The following is a 20755-nucleotide window of genomic DNA, read 5'->3' on the forward strand; positions in this document are numbered from 1 at the left end:
AGTATACCAGAAATTACATCCACAAGTCCAATTATTTTGATAGGCCCTAGCAACAGTGCTTAGTAAGGTATTCACTTTTACTTTGTTTTGAATATTTGGGAACTGTAATTTCATGCCTGATGTCTGCTGCCATCTTGTTACAAACTTTAACACTGGAAAATTGAAATCCATTTATTGCATGTAAAACCAACAATTTTGTAGTAGGTTGTTCTATTTTCTTCTGCTTGCAGCTAATTATTAGAAAAGTGTTATAATTCATTATTTATTGCTATTGCAATTTGAAAAGTTAGTGAGGCCTTTCAGCTTCAGCTTTATTTCTAACGCCCACCACCACTTAACCTTTACATAGATCTTTTTAGACAGTTTTCAATAGTCGATATATGTTTCAGAAAACTCATGACACTGAATTGCATTAATTGGATTTTATTAGTACTGCTGGTTTTGGCCGTAAACCATCATCTAGTATGAAAATCACTTATAACATTTAATATGTCTCAAATATTGAAACACAAAACATTGAATATTTTAATCTACACGAAACACATATTTTATGTGGATTAAAATATTCAATGCTTTGTGTTTTGATATTCATGACAACTGAAATGTTTTAAGTGATTTTTGTAGCAGATGACAGCATACGTCCAAAATTGGTAGTACTAATAAAATCCAGTTAATGTAATTAAGTGTCATTAGCTTTTTGAAATTTAACATTTACAGTTAATGGTGTAAGCTATTTTCAGAATAAATTAATCTTAATTAAGTGCACAAATATGTATATTCAACTAATTTTCTCTCTATTACAGGACCCAAAAACAACTGACTGGCTTTGGGAAAAGAGGGAATGTAGAAAGCAGAAAGAGATATTCTTAGCCTCTAGAGAATACAATTCAAATAAAAGTGAAGAGCACCTACGACAATATGTGGAGAGCTTAAAAAGGGTATCCAAAATTTTCTTTTACAGTTTGTGCGTTATTTTTCCATCTGCATTATTGTATTTTCTATTCAACATGTTTATAAAATGAAAAAAAAATGATTTAACTCTTTTTACTTCATAACAAAACTTAATTTTAGTATGAGCTGGTTAACTTCCTTCTCAAAACCATTGGCCATAGCACTGAGGTGATTGTCACGTGTTTAACAGTAGTATCATTTAATTTGATCTAATTTTTTATTCATTTGTTTTTGTGTAATTCTGAAGAGATACAGCACAGAACTTACTACAGTTTGCCCAATGGTGCCAGTTTCACATCATGGCATGAACTCCACGGTGTGCTGAAAGCTCTGAGGGCCCATCCCAAACCATTATCACCTGAGTCAACACCTACAGTTTGCAGAAGTCAGTCGCAGCCATTACAAAGCTCACACATATCTCTTGATGGCATCTCAGACCTAATCAAGAGGGTCGACATTAGGTGATGTGCCGTGTAGGCTTACACAAACACTGTCCTGTCTGTGGAGTGTTTCAAAGTGCCTAAGGCACAGGATGGCAGAGGGTATTGATCACCTGTATTGTGCTGCAGGGGAACATAGATTGCAGATGACTAGCTAGTAATGTTCTGTACAGTTTACTGATGAGAGACAACTGGAGACATATAAAGCATCAGTTTCATCCCATATACACATGCTTCACCGTCAGTGTGAGTGGTGCAGGCAGTATTACCTCATGTGATTTTTGACAGACTTATACAGTGCCATCAGTACATACTTGTGCTACAGCTCATCAGTTTAGGAGATCTTTCTCTATCCTGATAACAAGTGATAGTAGTGTTCTTATTCCAGTGCTAAACTCAGTGACCTGTGACATGCAGTGAGCAGATTTATTTTTCTGTATCCAATTGCACAGGTGGGGCTCTGAATGGTATTACTATCCATCAGTTGTTGTGGTGGTGGTGGTGGTGGTGGTGGTGTTCAGAATTAATTTGGCAAGTGGCGTGCTCCGCTGTGGCCCAACTAACTGGTATCGTAGTTTACATTAGTTATGAGCTAGTCCTGTCATAAAAACATTGTTGATTGTGACAGTTGACTCTGGTGGCAGTGATTTTCCTTGAACCGAAGTACTCGAAGAGTGTTAAAAAGCCCCGTACCTGCATGACCTTGGATATGGTGTGTCCAGCATGTGTCCATGGTCAGAAGTCCTTATATTGCACATCTCAACCATCCTGTGCTCAGCAGTTACACTGACAAGGTAACAAGGTCCGATGACATTCTGGTCATGTGACACGATGAACAGTTCCGTTTGTTGTGACACCAGCAACACACTCTCCTACACTGCAGTTGTCTCTTTCAGTTGCCATGAGTGTGTTACGTTACTGTTTTAATGATATACAGCTTCACATTTAAGTCATTTGCACATTGCACAGAAATAGTAAGATGGATGTTAATTTTCTGAGAAAGTTAACATACATGAGAAAGATTCCATAGATTCCACTCTCCATAACAATTAAGACTGATTTTAAAAGCAATTGGTTTCAGGTTTTAGAGTTCTTCAGGGGGAAGAAGGTGTCATTTGGTTTGTAATTCCTTTGGATCAGTATATGCCATATTTTTGTGTGAACGTTAATTTTTGCAGCTATATTTTTATATGCTTACAAATGGTGATATATATACTTGATCTTATCTTAACTGTGATGTTCCAGGTTACAGATGAAAATGCAGATGAAACTTCCTACCAACTTATGACATCTGTTGCAGTGCCTGTTTATGATCGGAGGGAAAATGCAGTAAGTTTCTTACTAAAGCAGCTTATAAAAAATTTCTGTTAAAACTGAATTGTCAATGTGTTTAAGAAAGTATTACAATACTTATAACGAAGGCAGTAACATTTGTAATTTATCCTTGTCCAGGTTTTAGGTTAGATATTTTTCATGTGATTCAATATCCCTTGAAACCGTGTCCATTCTGTTTGAAGTATGTCTTTACTGAGTGATATTTGTAGTCAGTGGATTACTGAGGTACTCAGTTCCAAACATACCTTTAATATAAGCATTTTAAAAGAATTTTTTGTGTTTTTATTTCACAATTTAGTAATGACTACAAGCTGTCATTTGATTCTCCTGTCTACAGAACCTCACGGAATGGACCCTCATAAATGAGGCGATATGGGTACAAAAAATCCGAGAGGTAGCAAAAAGTCTGAATTAACTTATTACTTTTTTGTAGAAGTTCATGAGTGTGGCTACTTGTAGGTTAGTCAGGTAAATCAGCATAGCATTAGAAAACTGAATCTGTTAATGACATGTTGAGGTATAAAAACAGTTGTTCAGAGTAGGCCATTTCAAGTAGTATCTCTGTTGCTAATAGAGAGATTTCATTTCTCATAATTAAGGCAAATTATTGTAGAAATAGGAATCAAATATGTGTTACACTTGATGAATTTTTATCGACATGTTTACTGTTAAGGTTCAGAACTGCTTTTCATTATCTGCAGGGCATTAACTATTGCTGTAACCGGCAGTTTTCATATTTTCATAATATCTTCTGAAAAATCATTTAACCATTTATTTAGACTACTACACACAACTGTTCATGCTTTTTAACTATTTCTGTCCTGCCATGATCCTGATTTAATAACCTGGCAAATTGGAAATTATTTCATTTATCAAAGGACTACAAACACTGCTTTAAATACCAGACTGTAAGATATAATTATATTGCAAATGATTGTCTGGAATAAATTATGTACAAGGAAAACAGTAAGCCCTCGCAGTTTCCTTTCAGTGTTCCGGTGACTTACTTTTTAGATTAAATTTCATCAGTAAGTATTATTCAGTGGCATGAGGAAAGACAACCATGTAGAAAAAGCATTGAGTATCTGATATACACAAATAAGGTGTTCAGTATAACTGCTCAGGTTACACTCTTTACGCCAGAGCTCACGTATGCAAAGTGCGTCCATTCAAGTTACGATCTCTCTCTCTCTCTCTCTCTCTCTCTCTCTCTCTCTCTCTCTCTCTGTCTGTCTCTCTCACCCACTCCTACACACACACACACACACACACACACACACAGGCGGGCCCAGTCTCTTATAAAGACTCAAAGTTCTAAAACTGAGCTATAATCTTCACCCCCTTGTTTATTTCCTATGTGCTGCTCAGAGCTTCTTCTATAAGATGAATGATTGTTTTTCCTTCTATCATTGTTTATATACCACCCAGGATTTTTCATTAGGTTATTAAAACTTGATGTTCATATCACTTGACAGGTGCTCTTCATCATATGTAATACTGTTTAAATCCATCTCATAATTACCAGTAAGTGCCATAAAAATTGAAATCTATCATTTAAGAATAATCATACAGATAATTAGTACTAGCTAATTTGCTTAGTCTTTCTACCCTGCATGGGTATTCAATAGAATTTTGAGGTTGGAATGCTATATTATATTGCATAAAGTGTCTATTTTCTGTGTTTGTAGGCTAGCAACTAATATTCTGTGCAGTTGTGGTACTTTATAGAAATACATAGGACTCCCTGATATATTTATAATGACTGTAGTGTGTTAGAATTTTAGTGCCAGCCCCAGTCTGTATATTAGAATTTTGACAGTAATATCATCATTGCAGAAATTATAAAGCCAGTGTAACTAGCTGTAAAGTGAGCACATATGGTATCAACAATGCTTACATTTTCTTAGCATGTTATCTCCTTTATTATTAGACTGTAGTTAGGGGTCAGTATTTCTAGAATAACGTGTTGGAGGATGTAGACCAAGAACATAGCTCTTATACAGATACTTAATGTAATAGGAGTATTCTACAGAACATATTTATTGGGGAAAGAGTCATAATTTTTCAGTTTCTCTTTTATTGTATTAAGGAAAATTTTTATGCTTTTCCAGGAAAGAAAAATTTGTTTATCTAAATTTTATAATTAGATACATTCAGAAATAAAGATAGTATCATAAGAAAGCTGGCAAAGTGGAGCTGATATTGTGGAGGGGTGTTTTAAATAGCACTGCCAGAAGTGGACAACAAAATTATTAAGGAAATAACACATAGCAACAAAAAAGAGGAAAATACTGTGCTAGTTAGGATTACCTTTTTTTGATGGAGTAAAACAGCTGCTAAGTAAATCTTTTTCTTTTGATTGAAACTGTTATCTGTAGTATATATGTTTGGAATGCACACAGATGTGCTCATGTTGTCATTTAGTGTGGGAACCTGTAATGATGATCACACTGTGGCATTTGTAATTGAATCTGAATGTAAGATATTCCAAATAATGGCCAGATGAGAGGTACATCTTATCTTCAGGAGTTTGTGACACTTGATTAGAATAGAGAAATGTTTAAGGTGGTGTTGACTTTTCAAATTTAGCTGTTTAGTGGTACCCATCAAATGCCTTTAACCTGTAATTTTGTTTGTGTCTGAAATTTTAAAGGTATGAATTTAGAAGTGGATTTAACTTTACATATTTTAAAGTTATGACAGAATAGCCATTAATGAAAACGTGATGGTTTACACACATACGTACTAAGAAGATAGTCCGTGGCCTAATAATCTTGTAGATCGAAACGTGTAACACAAAAAAGAGATTCACTTGGCAGCTGTAGCTTTGTTTTCCAGTATGATGTCCAGGAATTACTATTAGCTTTGATGTGTCATAACTAGCTTTATTTGTCATTGACAAAGATACAAAAACAGACCTGTTTGCAAAGAGAAACAAGTATTTCAGGTCAAAGCTTAAGAGAACTGCAGCAGGTCTGATTCAGTGGTGAAGGTGGACAAAACTAAGTATCATTGAGCTCTTTGCAGAGAACAATTTATGAGGAAGAAAGTCGGCTGCAGTTCTGAAGAAAGAATATAACATTCTATCTCAGCAAATGTACATACAATAAAAAAAGACATGACTGGTGAAATAAAGCAGAAAAATATTCAGTAAGAATGCTGTGTTGGAGATCAGTGTAATGAAGAGACTTATTAAGACGAAGAAGGCAACAGGAATGAGTGTTTATATATAGATTTCAATAAGTAAAGAGGTGAACAAGAAAGATTAGTGTATGTAAACAAAGCTCAAGAACGGTACAGATGAGAATCTGATTTCTTCTGATGGTGTTGGTATGGATACCTCATGAAAACTTAGGATTTTGAACAATATACAAATAATATTTTAATTTTGCTGGTTATAGCCACACACACATCACATTACTTAATGCCAAACAATGGAAAAGGTAGGAACAAACCGCCTATTGGCTTCTGTCTCGGGTTCTTCGGCCGACGTTCATCTAATGATTTTTTTGACATTTCGCCAGCACGAGTGGCTGGCATTTTCAAAGCTTCACCCTCCATTGCCATCCCGGGACAGAACTCACTACCGGCAATGGAGGGTGAAGCTTTGAAAATGCCAGCCACTCGTGCTGGCGAAACGTCAGAAAAATCATTAGATGAACGTCGGCTGAAGAACCCTAGACAGAAGCCAATAGGCAGTTTGTCAACAAGTGGCCACGAAAGCCTTAACAATTTTGTAATGTAGGAGCAGACAGATTGCTACTTACGATAAAGAAGACATGTCAAATTGCAGACAGGCACAATTAAGACACTCACAGCTTTTGGCCACAGCCTTCATCAGTAAAACACACACACATACACACACACACTTCATGTATACATGAGTGCCAACTCCAACATCTCGGGACGGAATGGATCACATGGGATGCAAGCAGCAATCTGGAGAGGGTGGGGAAGGCAAAGGGGAAGGAATAGTAGTGTGTGAATGGTGAGAGAGCTTAACTCTGTCTGGTGGAGTGCGCAGGGACTAGACTGCCAACAGGTGCAGGATCAGGACGTTGTGGGGCAGGAAGGTGAGGAAAAAAGGAGAAGAGAGGGGAAAGAATGGTGGATGTGTTGACAGAGGGCTGCAAGTAAACAGGGAGGGAGATGAGAATGGGGAGGTTCCAGTAATTATCCTGGCCTCTACCTTCATTTACATACTGTCCCCACACCCTCCATCCAACAGTTTCCAGCCCCTCTGTCCTGATATCTCCTCATCTTCCACCCTGTTTATTTGCAGCTCTCTGTCAATGCATCTGTCCATCTCTCCCCACTCCTCTCCTTTTTTTCCCACCTCCTTGCCTCACAACCTCCTAATGCTGTGCCTGTTGGCAGCTCTAGTCCCTGTTCATTTCACCAAACAGCATTCATCTCTCTGCCCACCTGTACACTACTATTCCTTCGCCTTCCCTCTCACCATTCCCTTCCAATTACTGCTTGCATGTGATTTTGCATTCTGTCCTGAGATGCTGGAATTGGCAGTTGTGTGTGTGTGTGTGTGTGTGTGTGTGTGTGTGTGTGTGGGCGCGCGTGCGCTTGTTTTTTACAGATGAAGGCCACGGCTGGGTATCTTTTAATTGTACCTGTCTGCTACTTGACCTTGACACATCTTCTTTATGGTAAGTTGCAATCTGTCTTTGCCTACATTACTTATTGTTATTTAAATTGCTATAAGTAAAAGCAAAATTCTATTTGAAGCTACTGGTGTGCGAAAACCATTGAAAATAAAGGGGTGGTAGCACAAGTATTTTGCTGTCCTTTTACAGTGGTTCGCAAAACAATGTATCTACCACCCAGTTTAGTTGGTCCTCCAATGATTTTTGCACAGCCCATATTAATGTGGATTTTAATTGGATACAGAATAAATTGCATTGTAAAATATAAATTTGGGTGTCAGTCCAGTAACACATCCTTCCACTATCCAGGTACCAGTTTCTTCTAAACTGCACTTGTAAGATTACATAAGAAATTATTTAAATTAATATATCTAGTACCCATCTCTTCACCCTTCTTGGTGCTTCCTTTCACTTATCTTCTCACGTCTTCTCTAATTTTTACAAACGTTTCATTATTTTGGAGATTATTGACCTGTCTGTTTTCACTCTGTGTTCAGTTTTCATCAGAACCTTGTATTATTTTCAAGTTTGCATTTCTGTTTACTCATTTTATCCTTGAGATTCACAAAACCAATTAAGTTTTGACAGTGGTACCCATTTCAACAATCCCTTTCTGAACATACAATCACTTTCTGAGCATACTACTTTATTACCACTTTCAAGCAATGTAGTCACTTTGTACAGTTCTTCAATTAATAATAGTCCTTTTTTTGTGGCTCTGCACATTTTATCCGTACACTTCTCTTCCTACTTTTTCTGTTTAATTGTTAACAGTCAGGGAATGAGGCTCTCACTTCAAATGCTGAGGTAGACAGTGCATTTTCTGCAGAGGGTGGTCATTTTTGTAGATACGGAGTTTTGAATTATTGTTACTTACGTTGAAATATGGTGCACTTAATTTGTTCATTTGCTTATTGTGTAATTTTCTATCTCGATTTTTTTCGGATGAGTGAGTGTACTCACAGTTGATTATAAGTTATAATGAAAATCTTCTGTTTTCTGTAGACAAAGATAGCAGATCTACTGGGAGTTGCTGGAACTGATGTGCCAATTCAGGAAATAAAAGACCTCATGTTGCCTCACTTGGTGAGTTAGCTCAACAGAATTACTGTTTCAGTGTGCATCTTGTCAGTGTGTTGATCACTTATTTACTAGTAGGTTCGCTCTGGGATTTAGATTCAAATATAGAGGTACCTAGAATAAATAATACAAAAGAAGGAAAGTTGCTACTCACGATATAGCGGAGGTGCTGAGCCACAATAGGCACAATAAAAAGATTCACACAATCATAGCTTTCGACCATTAAGGCCTTTGTCAGCAGTAGACACACACACACACACACACACACACACACACACACGCGCACACACACACACACACACACACACACACACACACACACAAGCGCAACTTGCACACACATCTGCAGTCTCAGAGAGCTGAAACTACATTTTCAGCTCTCTGAGACTGCAGATGTTTGTGCAAGTTGCACTTGTGTGTGTGTGTGTGTGTGTGTGTGGGTGTGTGTGTGTGTGTGTGTGTGTGTGTCTACTGCTGACAAAGGCCTTGATGGCCGAAAGCTATGATTGTGTGAATCTTTTTATTGTGCCTATCGTGACTCAGCACCTCTGCTGTATGGTGAGTAGCAACTTTCCTTCTCTCGTATTGTTACATTCCATCCTGGATTTTCCATTGTTTGATTTTTACCTCGAATAAATGTATCACTAACACTTAAGGTGTATACTCATTGCAGTAATTATATAATTAATTGTAACAAGTTATATAAAAATAAGGTGTCATTTGTATTGAATCTATTGTGCAATATTTGGCATTTATTTCAACTACAGGTGCATGTTTTATGTTCTTGGTTTCTAATATTTCTACTCCTTTCTGTTGGCTAAGCCACCTCAGCAAATATATTCTAATCTAGCTGAGTACCCGACATTGCCCAGGTTTGTGTTTATTTCGATTCAATCTCCTCCTCCTCCCCTTTCTGTCCATCTCCTCTGCCCCATTCCCTTTCCACTTCCTTCCCCCATTCCTCTCTGTCTATCTCTTCATCTTTTCATTCTGTGTCCATCTCCTCTTGCTCCTCCCCTCCTTTCTAACTTCTCCTCTCCCATTTCTCTGTTAATATCCCCCTCCTCGTCTCTCTCTCTCTCTCTCTCTCTCTCTCTCTCTCTCTCTCTCTGTGATGACAATCTTCTACAGTCTGAACTTCAACATTTTAGGCTCATGTTGAGGTAAATTGGTTACAATAAGGAAGATATTGCAGATGTTTTCATATTGCACTGGGAAAGGATGCTTTATGGCTCAGAGCAAGAGGCCAAGCCAGCAGCAGTTGTTCTGATATATTTGGCGATGATCAGAAAATTGCACACATTTTCCAGAGAAACAGAACACAGTCCCAGTTTTACTAATCAGTAGTATTACTCCTGAAGACAATGATGGAGACAGTTGTCTGACATTCAAAGAATTTTTCTTGATGCAGTATGGCTTTAATATTGAGAAGATTTCATTCAGCATGTTGTTATCTCTCTACCCCCCTCTCTTAGCAATTTATTACGGAATTGTTCATTTGTGCTTCATAAATGTTTTTCACAGTTCATTTTTATAATACATTCAATCATGTTGTATATAATTTACACTTTTCTAATGTGTATTACCTTCGTTTTGTCTATTTCAGTTGGGAGTAAATGCATATGCTTTCATGGTAACCAACAATGGCCACATACTTACGCATCCAGATCACCGTCCAGCAGTAAGTCTTTTACTTATTGTGGTAAATTAATATTCATACTAAGTGTTTGTCAAACTGCACAAGCGATATTTTAATGTAGGTGTTGTGTAACTTTATAGTGCTTCAGCAATTATTTCAAGTGAGGAAATGCAGCAAATAAAAAATGCCACAAGAAGAAATGTTCACCTTAATAAAAAGTACTTTTATATTTGTGCATTTACCTAACAGTTGTTTAAATCCTTAAACTATGTACCATATTTACTTGACTGTAAGACGATCCTCTATTTTGAAAAGGATTTTTGAGAAATTTTCATTTTAACGAATTGTGGCTAATCAAAATTATAAATTATATTACTGATCTAAAGTATCTTAATAGTTGCCAAAAAATTAACACAATCTATTGTAAACTATCCATGGCATTTGGTATGTGCCACTTTTTGAATCCTTTCATTATAGATTCTCTTGAGGTTCTGCTCCAGGCACTTCTTTAACTTTTCTCCTGGACTAAGGGTGTGGTCTCCTTGAAGATGCCACTCATAGAAGATGTATTCACAGCAACATCCATTACTTGAATTATGACGTTATGCACAGAGGAGGTGGGTGGCAGGGAGGGGTAGCATATTAGAGTTGGGGAAGGATATTAGTGCTGCCTTTGGGAACATGGAAGGAAATGATGGGGACAGGATAGTGGAACTGCTAGGTGCAGCATCATAAAGCTGTACTATAGTGAGCAGGGGGAGGGGGGAGGGTGGTTGTTGTTATGAAACCAGTCATCATACAGTGACTACTTAACTAACTCTGATTTTAATTTGTTTGATTGTCCTCCACATTATGTCTCTGAGTTTTACTACTGGAAAGTGCAAGTCATTTACTCTGCTACAAGATCACCAGGAAAGTTATTTGTAACTTAATATGGCACTTCAATAAGCATTCTAATAAACTTTTGAGATCATTACTACAATATTAAGTTTCAGTACTGAGAATGCACCCCAGAAACCTATCCCAGGTAATGTGACATAGGTTAGTCAGTGATTAGACATTTAACATTAATCTTGTATCAATTGTCAAACAATGATTCAAGCCCTTTGCAAGTATATTTATTACTTTGTATGAAGGTGATGAGACACTATTGCGAGTGCAGTGTAGAGTCATCAGAAGCTCTTTTAATCCTCTATATATCGGTGGCTTTCACATGTTTTGCACCTTTATTGCACAGTTCACCAGCTTTTCTTTCTAATGAAAATATCTTGTAAAATACCATAGAGCTCAGCATGCCTTCTTGTAATATAGGCACACAGAAATGTTCATCTGAGGCTTTGCTCCAAATGAATATCTCCAGAACCACACTTCTACCATAATCCATAGCAGCATTCAATTACATATCATCATGAGTCTTCATAGACTAGCAGTTTACACAAAAACTGTTTCTGCATGACAGTCACAACTTGACTGTGTTGTTGGTAGACTTGAGTTACTCAACTGTTCGGCAGGCTCTATTCTACTCAACTCACTCCTGTTCTTTACCTTTTACTTTGGTGCCCATATGCTTACCTAATGTGGGGCGGCGGGTGGAATTATAATTGCATATATAAAAATGTAGAATGTAATGTAGAAAAGATGCATTTCCCGGCTGATTAGCAACATATGTGGGGCGGCGGGTGGAATAATCATTATTGAAATGTTCCTATTATTTATTTAATACTGTTGTTTGCCGTTCTCAACACTGGCTCTCTAACTACAATATTGGCAACCAGAAAGTGATTAGCAAAACGTGAAGCCTGTAATTAGAATTCCTAGTGCCCAGTTCATCTGAGAAATACATTTATAGCTACAGCTTATAGCTCTGAGGAATTAGGAGATTGTCTGGGATTCATAATCAAAAACGATTCTCTCTAAAATGTTCACTATATTCTGAAAGTCACAGACCAAAAAGAATCCACACAATCCAACTAACAGAGCAGTTCAGAGTCTAATGCACTGATGCAACTATAACTGTTCAAATTAAATATTTAAGTGAATGCTCGCCATAATTTGATGATAATGTTCATCAAACGCCACACTAAATAATGGTAGAATGTCTGTCCCGCGACGGCACGTGAAAATACGACATACGCAAACTGAAGATAGATCATTAAAGTCATCGCAGAATTAACACTTCACTCGAAAATGATTTCATGGTCACATGTATCCCGAGTAACTTATTACAGCATCCGAGGCTGTTTATAGCAATGATACCGACGCGACGCGACTCCCGGCACAGGTGGTGCGCTAATCAGCGTCTGGAGAGAACTGGGGCCTTTTTCTCTTGAGCAGCGTTCTTATATATAAAGCTGCAGTGCGGACGGCTAAGGGAACGCCTGATCAAATCCGCTCTCCTGACTAGCTGCTGCGCTAGTAATGCACCACTTTAAGTTATTGAATAAATCATTGCTTCCTTTGCTGATGGCCGATGAAGCTCTCAATTTAAATGTGCAATCAGCACACAGGTAGGTAATCATAATAAAAGTCTGACGTGGCTAAGTCAAATATTTTGGGCGAGAGAATTAATTTAAGTACACTACACGTAGTAGACGAGCTCTGAACTTGCCCTTTGGAGATACGCTATCGCTATAGTTTTATAGTTATTCAGTTGAAACTTCTCACATCTTTATGATTATAGCGGATCTCCCTTCTACTTAAATTTAAACATCCTAGCTTTATTTATTCACCTACTTAATCTATCTTGCTTCCTTAATTTTTAAGACAAAAACCAGAAAATCATGAATTTCAACTAAAATTTTAATTTGTGAGATCCAGAATACTGTTTCTACTAAATTATTATGAAAAAGGAATCTAAATATAAATTTTTAAGTTTCTAGCTCTTTTCTGTTGCGCCAATGATTTTTACAGAAAAACGTCCAAATTTTGAAAATGATTAAAGTTATTGAACTGATATTCAACACATATTGATTTAGTATTACTCCTGACATGCTAGAAACATTTCAGGTTATTTACTTGATTTTTAAAGTATTGCGCAACATTTATGATGTCAGAGCTAGTTACAGCGGACTGGCTGGCACACAATGGAAAGACTGATGTGAATTTCATACGGCGTGAGTAGGCTGCTTCCCTACACTAACACAATGGGACTTCCCACTTAGCTTTCCTTCCCTAACATTATATTGTTAGTACTGTCAATAAGTCCTATACATGGACTAGTGAAATTACAATAATGGTTTTAAAAGTACAAAAACATGATTAATTTCCAATAATAACACAGAATTATTTTACAGATGTCATTGAGATGAATAAAAAAAAGTTTGTTGCGTGTAAAGAACATGAGACACATGTGATAGTGTTACAAATAGCTCCCTTACATATCAAACAATGGAAAATCCAGGATGGATTGTAACAATATTATGAGAAGAAAAGTTGCCACTCACCGTATAGAGGAGATGCTGAGTCACAGTTAGGCACAACAAAAAGACTGTCACACTTAAAACTTTCGGCCAATGGCCTTTGTCAACAATAGACACACATACGTGCGCACGCAGACGCACGCGCACTTACGAACACACACACACACACACACACACACACACACACACACACACACACGACTGCAGTCGCGTGTGGGATGCGGGAGTTGCGTTCGCATGTGCACTGTGGTTGCAGTTGCCTGAGACTGCAGTCGTGTGTGTGTGTGTGTGTGTGTGTGTGTGTGTGTGTGTGTGTGTGTGTGTGTGTGTCTATTGTTGACAAAAGGCCATTGGCTAAAAGCTTTGACTGTGAAAATCTTTTTGTTATGCCTATCTGTAACGCGGCTTCTCTGCTCTATGGTGAGTGGCAACTTTCCTTCTCATAATACTGTTATGTTCCCTTACATATCAAATATTTAGTATCATTCCATTACCCCAGTATTGGGATTAGTTACCTCCAGCATCTTGACTGTACCACTGTATAACACTGTGTCTTTCTCCCTCTCAGCCATTCAACTGTGGAACAATCTACCATGTTCTGCATCTGACCCAAAACCACTCTGCATTCAAGAGAGGAGAGTAAAGTTTTATCGGTTATCATCATCATATCTCAGCTATTTTCCTTCTGTTAAACAGGGAACCAATATGTCTGTCATAATGAAAACCATCCCTTTTTATTTCTGTTTTCTTCCTTTCATCTCCTCTGCTAATCTTTATTTCTCTCCCTACTTCTGATCAGTAAATGTCGTCTTCACATGGATTCTTGCTATACAGCTGCCACACATTATTGTTAGGTGCCATTATTCACATTTGACAAGAATGAGATGAGCATGTTACTTAACACAGCAGTAATAAGAATGATAATTTAAAAAAAAAATCTGTGCATTGATTACCAATTATTATTATTATTTCTATTTTTCTCAGACCTTAGGTCTGGTTAAAAATGGAAAGTGACGCGGACCTTCATCAAGCGTGCCTTCCTTTTAACTGTACGGTATATGTTACATTGTATTTAGGAACTTTCGGGTTATTGAACACGTATCAATAATTACAGATTTCTGTAGTTGTTTATATAAGTTTGGATGTAGCTGTATTGCGTTGATGTACTGGTGGATATTGTGTGGTGTGACTCCTGTAGTTGATAGTATAATTGGTATAATGTCAACTTTATCCTGATGCCACATGTCCTTGACTTCCTCAGCCAGTTGGATGTATTTTTCAATTTTTTCTCCTGTTTTCTTCTGTACAGGTTTGTTATGAGGTGTTGTTTTATCTGTTATAATGGTTCTGTTCCAGTATAATTGTATTCATCATTCTTCAGTACATTTTGTGGTGCATACTTGTATGTGGGAACGTGTTGTTTTATTAGTTTATGTTTTATGGCAAGTTGTTGATGTATTATTTTTGCTACATTGTCATGTCTTCTGGGGTATTCTGTATTTGCTAGTATTGTACATCCACTTGTGATGTGATCTACTGTTTCTATTTGTTGTTTGCAAAGTCTGCATTTATCTTTTATGGTATTGGGATCTTTAATAATATGCTTGCTGTAATATCTGGTGTTTATTGTTTGATCCTGTATTGCAATCATGAATCCTTCCATCTCACTGTATATATTGCCTTTTCTTAGCCACGTGTTGGATGCATCTTGATCGATGTGTGGCTGTGTTAGATGATACGGGTGCTTGCCATGTAGTGTTTTCTTTTTCCAATTTACTTTCTTCGTATCTGTTGATGTTATGTGGGTTGTAGAAGTGGTTATGAAATTGTAGTGGTGTAGCCGATGTATTCTGTATTTGTGGCATTGTGAACGTGTAAGTGTATTGAGTGCTTATAGGTCTGTGTTACTCCATTTCACTACTCCAAATGAGTAGGTCAATATTGGTATAGCATAAGTATTTATAGCTTTTGTCTTGTTTCTTGCTGTCAATTCAGTTTTCAGTATTTTTGTTAGTCTTTGTCTGTATTTTTCTTTTAGTTCTTCTTTAATATTTGTATTATCTATTCCTATTTTTTGTCTGTATCCTAGATATTTATAGGCATCTGTTTTTTCCATCGCTTCTATGGAGTCACTGTGGTTATTCAATATGTAATCTTCTTGTTTAGTGTGTTTTCCCTTGACTATGCTATTTTTCTTACATTTGTCTGTTCCAAAATCCATATTTATATCATTGCTGAATACTTCTGTTATCTTTAGTAATTGGTTGAGTTGTTGATTGGTTGCTGCCAGTAGTTTTAGATCATCCATGTATAGCAAATGTGTGATTTTGTGTGGGTATGTTCCAGTAATATTATATCCATAATTTGTATTATTTAGCAAGTTGGATAGTGGGTTCAGAGTAAGACAGAACCAGAAAGGACTTAATGAGTCTCCTTGGTATATTCCACGCTTAATCTGTATTGGCTGTGATGTGATATTATCTGAATTTGTTTGGATATTAAGTATGGTTTTCCAGTTTTTCATTACTATGTTTAGGAACTGTATCAATTTAGAATCTACTTTGTATATTTCCAATATCTGTAGTAACCACACTATCAAAAGCTTTTTGGTAATCAATGTATGCGTAGTGCAGCGACCTTTGTTTAATTTTAGCTATGTCACCTCTGTATCTATTATCAGTTGCTCTTCACATCCTCATGCTCCTTTGCAGCAGCCTTTTTGTTCTTCATTTATAATTTTGTTCTGTGTTGTATGTGTCATCATTTATGTGTAATGACTGAAGTTAATATTTTGTATATTGTTGGTAGGCACGTTATGGGGCGATATTTAGCTGGGTTTGTTGTGTCTGCTTGATCTTTAGTTTCAGATAGCTTATTCCATGTGTAAGTGTATCAGGGAATGTGTATGGGTCTGCAATGTAACTGTTAAATAATTTATATTTAAAAACAAAGATGATGTGACTTACCATACGAAAGCGCTGGCAGGTCGATAGAAACACAAACAAACACATACATACACACAAAATTCTAGCTTTTGCTACCAATGGTTGCTTCGTCAGGAAAGAGGGAAGGAGAGGGAGAGACGAAAGGATGTGGGTTTTAAGGGAGAGGGTAAGGAGTCATTCCAATCCCGGGAGCGGAAAGACTTACCTTAGGGGGAAAAAAGGACAGGTATACACTCGCACACACACACGTATCTATCCGCACATACACAGACACAAGCAGACATTTGTAAAGGCAAAGAGTTTGGGCAGAGATGTCAGTCGAAGCGGAAGACTTTTGGTTTGTCTCTTTTGGTTTGTGTTGAATGTTTGGTTTTGTTTCCTTCTATTTTCACTTTTTCTGTATCTTCTAAGTCGTTTGGCCAATGCTTGTAATTTCTGCTTCTTTTCATCTAATTGCTCTATTGCTTCTTGTTGTGAGATTTTACCTAACCTTTTTCGTTTTTTGTCTGATATTTCATTTCTTATAAATTGTGTTAGCTGTCCGATGTCTTTTCTCAGTTTTTCTATTCTGATCTGTAGCCTGTGTTGCCATGCTGGTTTTGTGGGTTTCTTCCGTTTGTTGGTTGGTTCTGATCTCTGCCTAGTGTGTATATTTAGTGTAGTGAGTGCTCCTACATAAACCAGTAGTTGTAACTCTTCCATAGTTGTATTTTCATTTATTTTGTTGTGTATGATTGTGTTGATAGTTGTTATTGTTGTTTCGACTTGTGGGTTATTTGGTGGTCTATGCAAGAATGGTCTAATGTCTGTATTTGTGTCTTTGTATTCTGTATATGTCAGCTGAAATTTCTCTTCTATATCTAACATGTGTGTCATTTTGTGTTCTATTTGTGCTTGTTCTGGTGGCTGTCTTAAGATTTCGTTTTCCTCTGATTGTTTAATTGACGCATTTTGTTCTTTGTTTGTCTTCTCTGGGATGTTTGAGTCCATTACTGTATTTTCTTCTTCTTCTAATTGCACATAATTTTGTTCCAGTATTTGTTGTACTTGTTGTTTGATAATTCTGACTGGGGTATCCTGTTATTTTTTATTATTACACGGATCTGATCAGCTAGTCGTTGCTCTGTTAAAAATTTTAATTCCGGGTATCTGGTAATAAATGTTGTGTATACTTGTGATCTGTATCCAGTTGTGTTGGTTCCTAGGTTTGTTGCTTGGTAATAACAGAACATGAGGTGTCGATTAACTTCATCTGACCATCTCATCCTCTGTCTTTGTTTTCCTTCTAGGGTGGTTCCAGGAAGCATATCCTGCAAAACACCTCTATTTGGATTTAAATCATTTTCCAGTTGGCTAGCAGTGTCGTTACCATTGTGGGCGGGCATAGGGTTTAAGCGCCGTCCCCGACCATGACGACGCTTGTCTGAGGGTTCTTTAGTTCTGTCCTGAACCAAGTTATCACACTAAAAGGGGGGTTAGCCCTATTAGTGGTTTGTTCTTTTCGTCGCCTTTTACGACTGGCAGAACATACCGGAGGCCTATTCTTTTCCCGGGCCTCCAATTATTATTATTATTATTATTATTATTATCATCATCATCATTATCATTATTATTGTTATTATTATCATTATTGTAAATTGCTCATGTGCTACACATATTTGACTCACTAAGTATGTCTGCGTAGATATTAGAGAGGGCCAGAAGGCCACAATGCTACCAGCTGAAATAAATACATAAATACACAATTTTGTTGACAACTTTGAAAATCAGCTGAGCTCTGGAGCAATAGCAGTCTTACTACTGTCAATTTTTTGTTTTTATTTACACGTCAAGTTCCATAGGACCAAACTGAGGAGCAAATCTCCAAGGTCAAAGAATGTGTCAGTACTTGAAATTACAAGATAAAAGTAATAACAGATAAAAATAAAATGTTTATGAACCCAAAAAAATTCAAACCATAAGTTTAAGTAAATGCAGTCAACAGTATAACTTAAGAATCAGTTTAATTTTTCAAGGATCTCCTCAACAGAATAGAAGTGACTCATGAGGAAGCTCTTCAGTTTTGATTTGCAAGTGCATGGATTACTGCTAAGATTTTTAAATTCTTGTGGTAGGTTATTGAAAATGGATGCAGCAGTATACTGCATACTTTTCTTCAAAAGAGTTAAGGAAGTCCAATCCAAATGCAGGTTGGATTTCTTCTGAGTATTAACTGAATGAAAGCTGCTTATTATTGGGAATAAGCTGATATTATTAACAAGAAATGACAGTAAAGAACATATACATTGAGAAGCCAATATCAAAATACCCAGACTAGTGAACAGGGGTCGACGTGAGGTTTGCGAACTTATACCACATATTGCCCAAACCACCTATTTCTGAGCCAAAAATATCCTTTTAGAATGGGAAGAGTTACCCACAAATATAACACCATATGACATAAGCGAATGAAAGTAAGCAAAGTAGACTAATTTTCATGTCAAATGATCAGTTATTTCAGATACCACTTGAATAGTAAAAATGGCAGCATTAAGTGTTTGAACAAGATACTGAACGTGGGCTTTCCATGACAGTTTACTATCTATCTGAACACCTAGAAATTTGAACTGTTCAGTTTCACTAATCATATGCCCATTCTGTGAAATTAAAATGTCAGGTTTCGTTGAATTATGTGTTAGAAACAGTAAAAATGATTAATGGAAAATCTCATATAAGATGTGAAACAAATACTAACAGAGAGATAGAGGGCTGGCCAGTACTTACCTCAGCTCAGTACAGCCGGTAGATACACATAAAACAGAACTGAAAATTTACATTCCTAGCTTTCGGAACTTTGTTCCTTCATCAGGGAGGAGAGAGGGGAAAAAGGGAAGAAGGGAAAGTGGATTCAGTTACTCACAACCCAGGTTATGAAGCAACAGGGAAAGGTAAACAGGGAGGGTAGCAAGGATGGAGGCATGGTTGTCAGAGGGAAGCCAAAGATATTCTACTGTAAGCACTGTGCCAGCTTCAAACCAAAGAGGATGCATACAGAAGTAAAGAGGTATATAGTATTAAGATAAACACAGCTATGTAGGATGAAAAGATGCGTGAATGGCTAAGAGGAAAGGGAAAGAGGAGAAGACTGAAAAGTGAATGGGAGTGAGGTTGTTGAACGTAGGTTCAGTCCAGGGGGATGGCGGGATGAAAGGATGTGTTGGAGTGCAAGTTCCCATCTCCGCAGTTCAGAGGGACTGGTGTTGGGTGGGAGAAGCCAAATGGCACATACGGTGTAGCAGGTTCCCAGGTCCCTAGAATTATGCTGGAGGGCATGCTCCACTACTGGGTATTGGGCATCTCCTAGGCGGACAGTTCGTCTGTGTCCGTTTATGCGCTCAACCAGTTTGGTTGTTGTCATGCCGATGTAAAAGGCTGTGCAGTGCAGGCATGTCAGTTGATAAATGACATGTGTAGTTTCACACATAGCCCTGCCTTGAATTGTGTATGTTTTACCAGTAGCGGGGCTGGAATAGGTGGTTGTGGGGGGATGCATGGGGCAGGTTTTGCAGCGGGGTCGGTTACAGGGGTAGGAACCGCTGGGTAGAGAAGGTAGTCTGGGAATATTGTAGGGTTTAACAAGGATGTTACGGAGGATAGGGGGGCGACGAAAGGCAACTCTGGGTGGAGTGGGGAGAATTTTGTCAAGGGATGATCTCACTTCAGGGGTTGACTTGAGAAAGTCATATCCCTGGCGGAGTAATTTGTTGATGTTTTCGAGACCAGGATATTATTGGGTGACAAGGGGGATGCTTCTGTGTGGTCTGGGGGTAGGAACATTGTTGTTGGACGGGGAGGAATGTATTGCTCGGGAAATCTGTTTGTGGACAAGGTCTGCAGGGTAGTTGCGGGAGAGGAAAGCACTGGTCAGGTTATTGGTGTAGTTGTTGAGGGATTCGTCACTGGAGCAGATACGTTTGCCATGGATACCTAGGCTGTAGGGAAGGGAGCGTTTGATGTGGAAAGGATGGCAGCTATCAAAGTGAAGGTACTGTTGTTTGTTTGTGGGTTTGATATGGACAGAGGTGTGGATGTGAGCTTCAACAAGATGAAGGTCAACATCCAGGAAGGTGGCTTGGGTTTTGGAGAAGGACCAGGTGAAATTCAGATTCGAAAAGGAGTTGAGGTTATGGAGGAAATTAAGGAGTGTTTCTTCACCATGAGTCCAGACCACAAAGATGTCATCTATGTCATGGTATGGCCTGGTATAGGTGTATGTATCGGCTGTACTGAGCTGAGGTAAGTACTGGCC

The 20755-nt window shown here is 37.7% G+C and overlaps 1 protein-coding gene across 2 annotated transcripts in view; it reads left to right on the forward strand.

Annotated features, from left to right (window-relative positions):
• Positions 1-20755, forward strand: part of LOC124615885 (voltage-dependent calcium channel subunit alpha-2/delta-3) — an 824663-nt gene that overhangs the window by 460369 nt on the left and 343539 nt on the right. The window contains exons 10-14 of one of the 2 annotated variants that reach the window (XM_047144053.1): positions 804-938; positions 2637-2720; positions 3064-3120; positions 8390-8470; positions 10071-10145. In XM_047144053.1, the coding sequence (XP_047000009.1) occupies positions 804-938; positions 2637-2720; positions 3064-3120; positions 8390-8470; positions 10071-10145 (432 nt within the window). The remainder of the gene's footprint in view (positions 1-803; positions 939-2636; positions 2721-3063; positions 3121-8389; positions 8471-10070; positions 10146-20755) is intronic. The other variant, XM_047144054.1, reaches the window with a different exon arrangement.

Source organism: Schistocerca americana, chromosome 5 (assembly GCF_021461395.2).
Source record: "Schistocerca americana isolate TAMUIC-IGC-003095 chromosome 5, iqSchAmer2.1, whole genome shotgun sequence".
NCBI classification, from domain to species: Eukaryota; Metazoa; Arthropoda; class Insecta; order Orthoptera; family Acrididae; genus Schistocerca; species Schistocerca americana.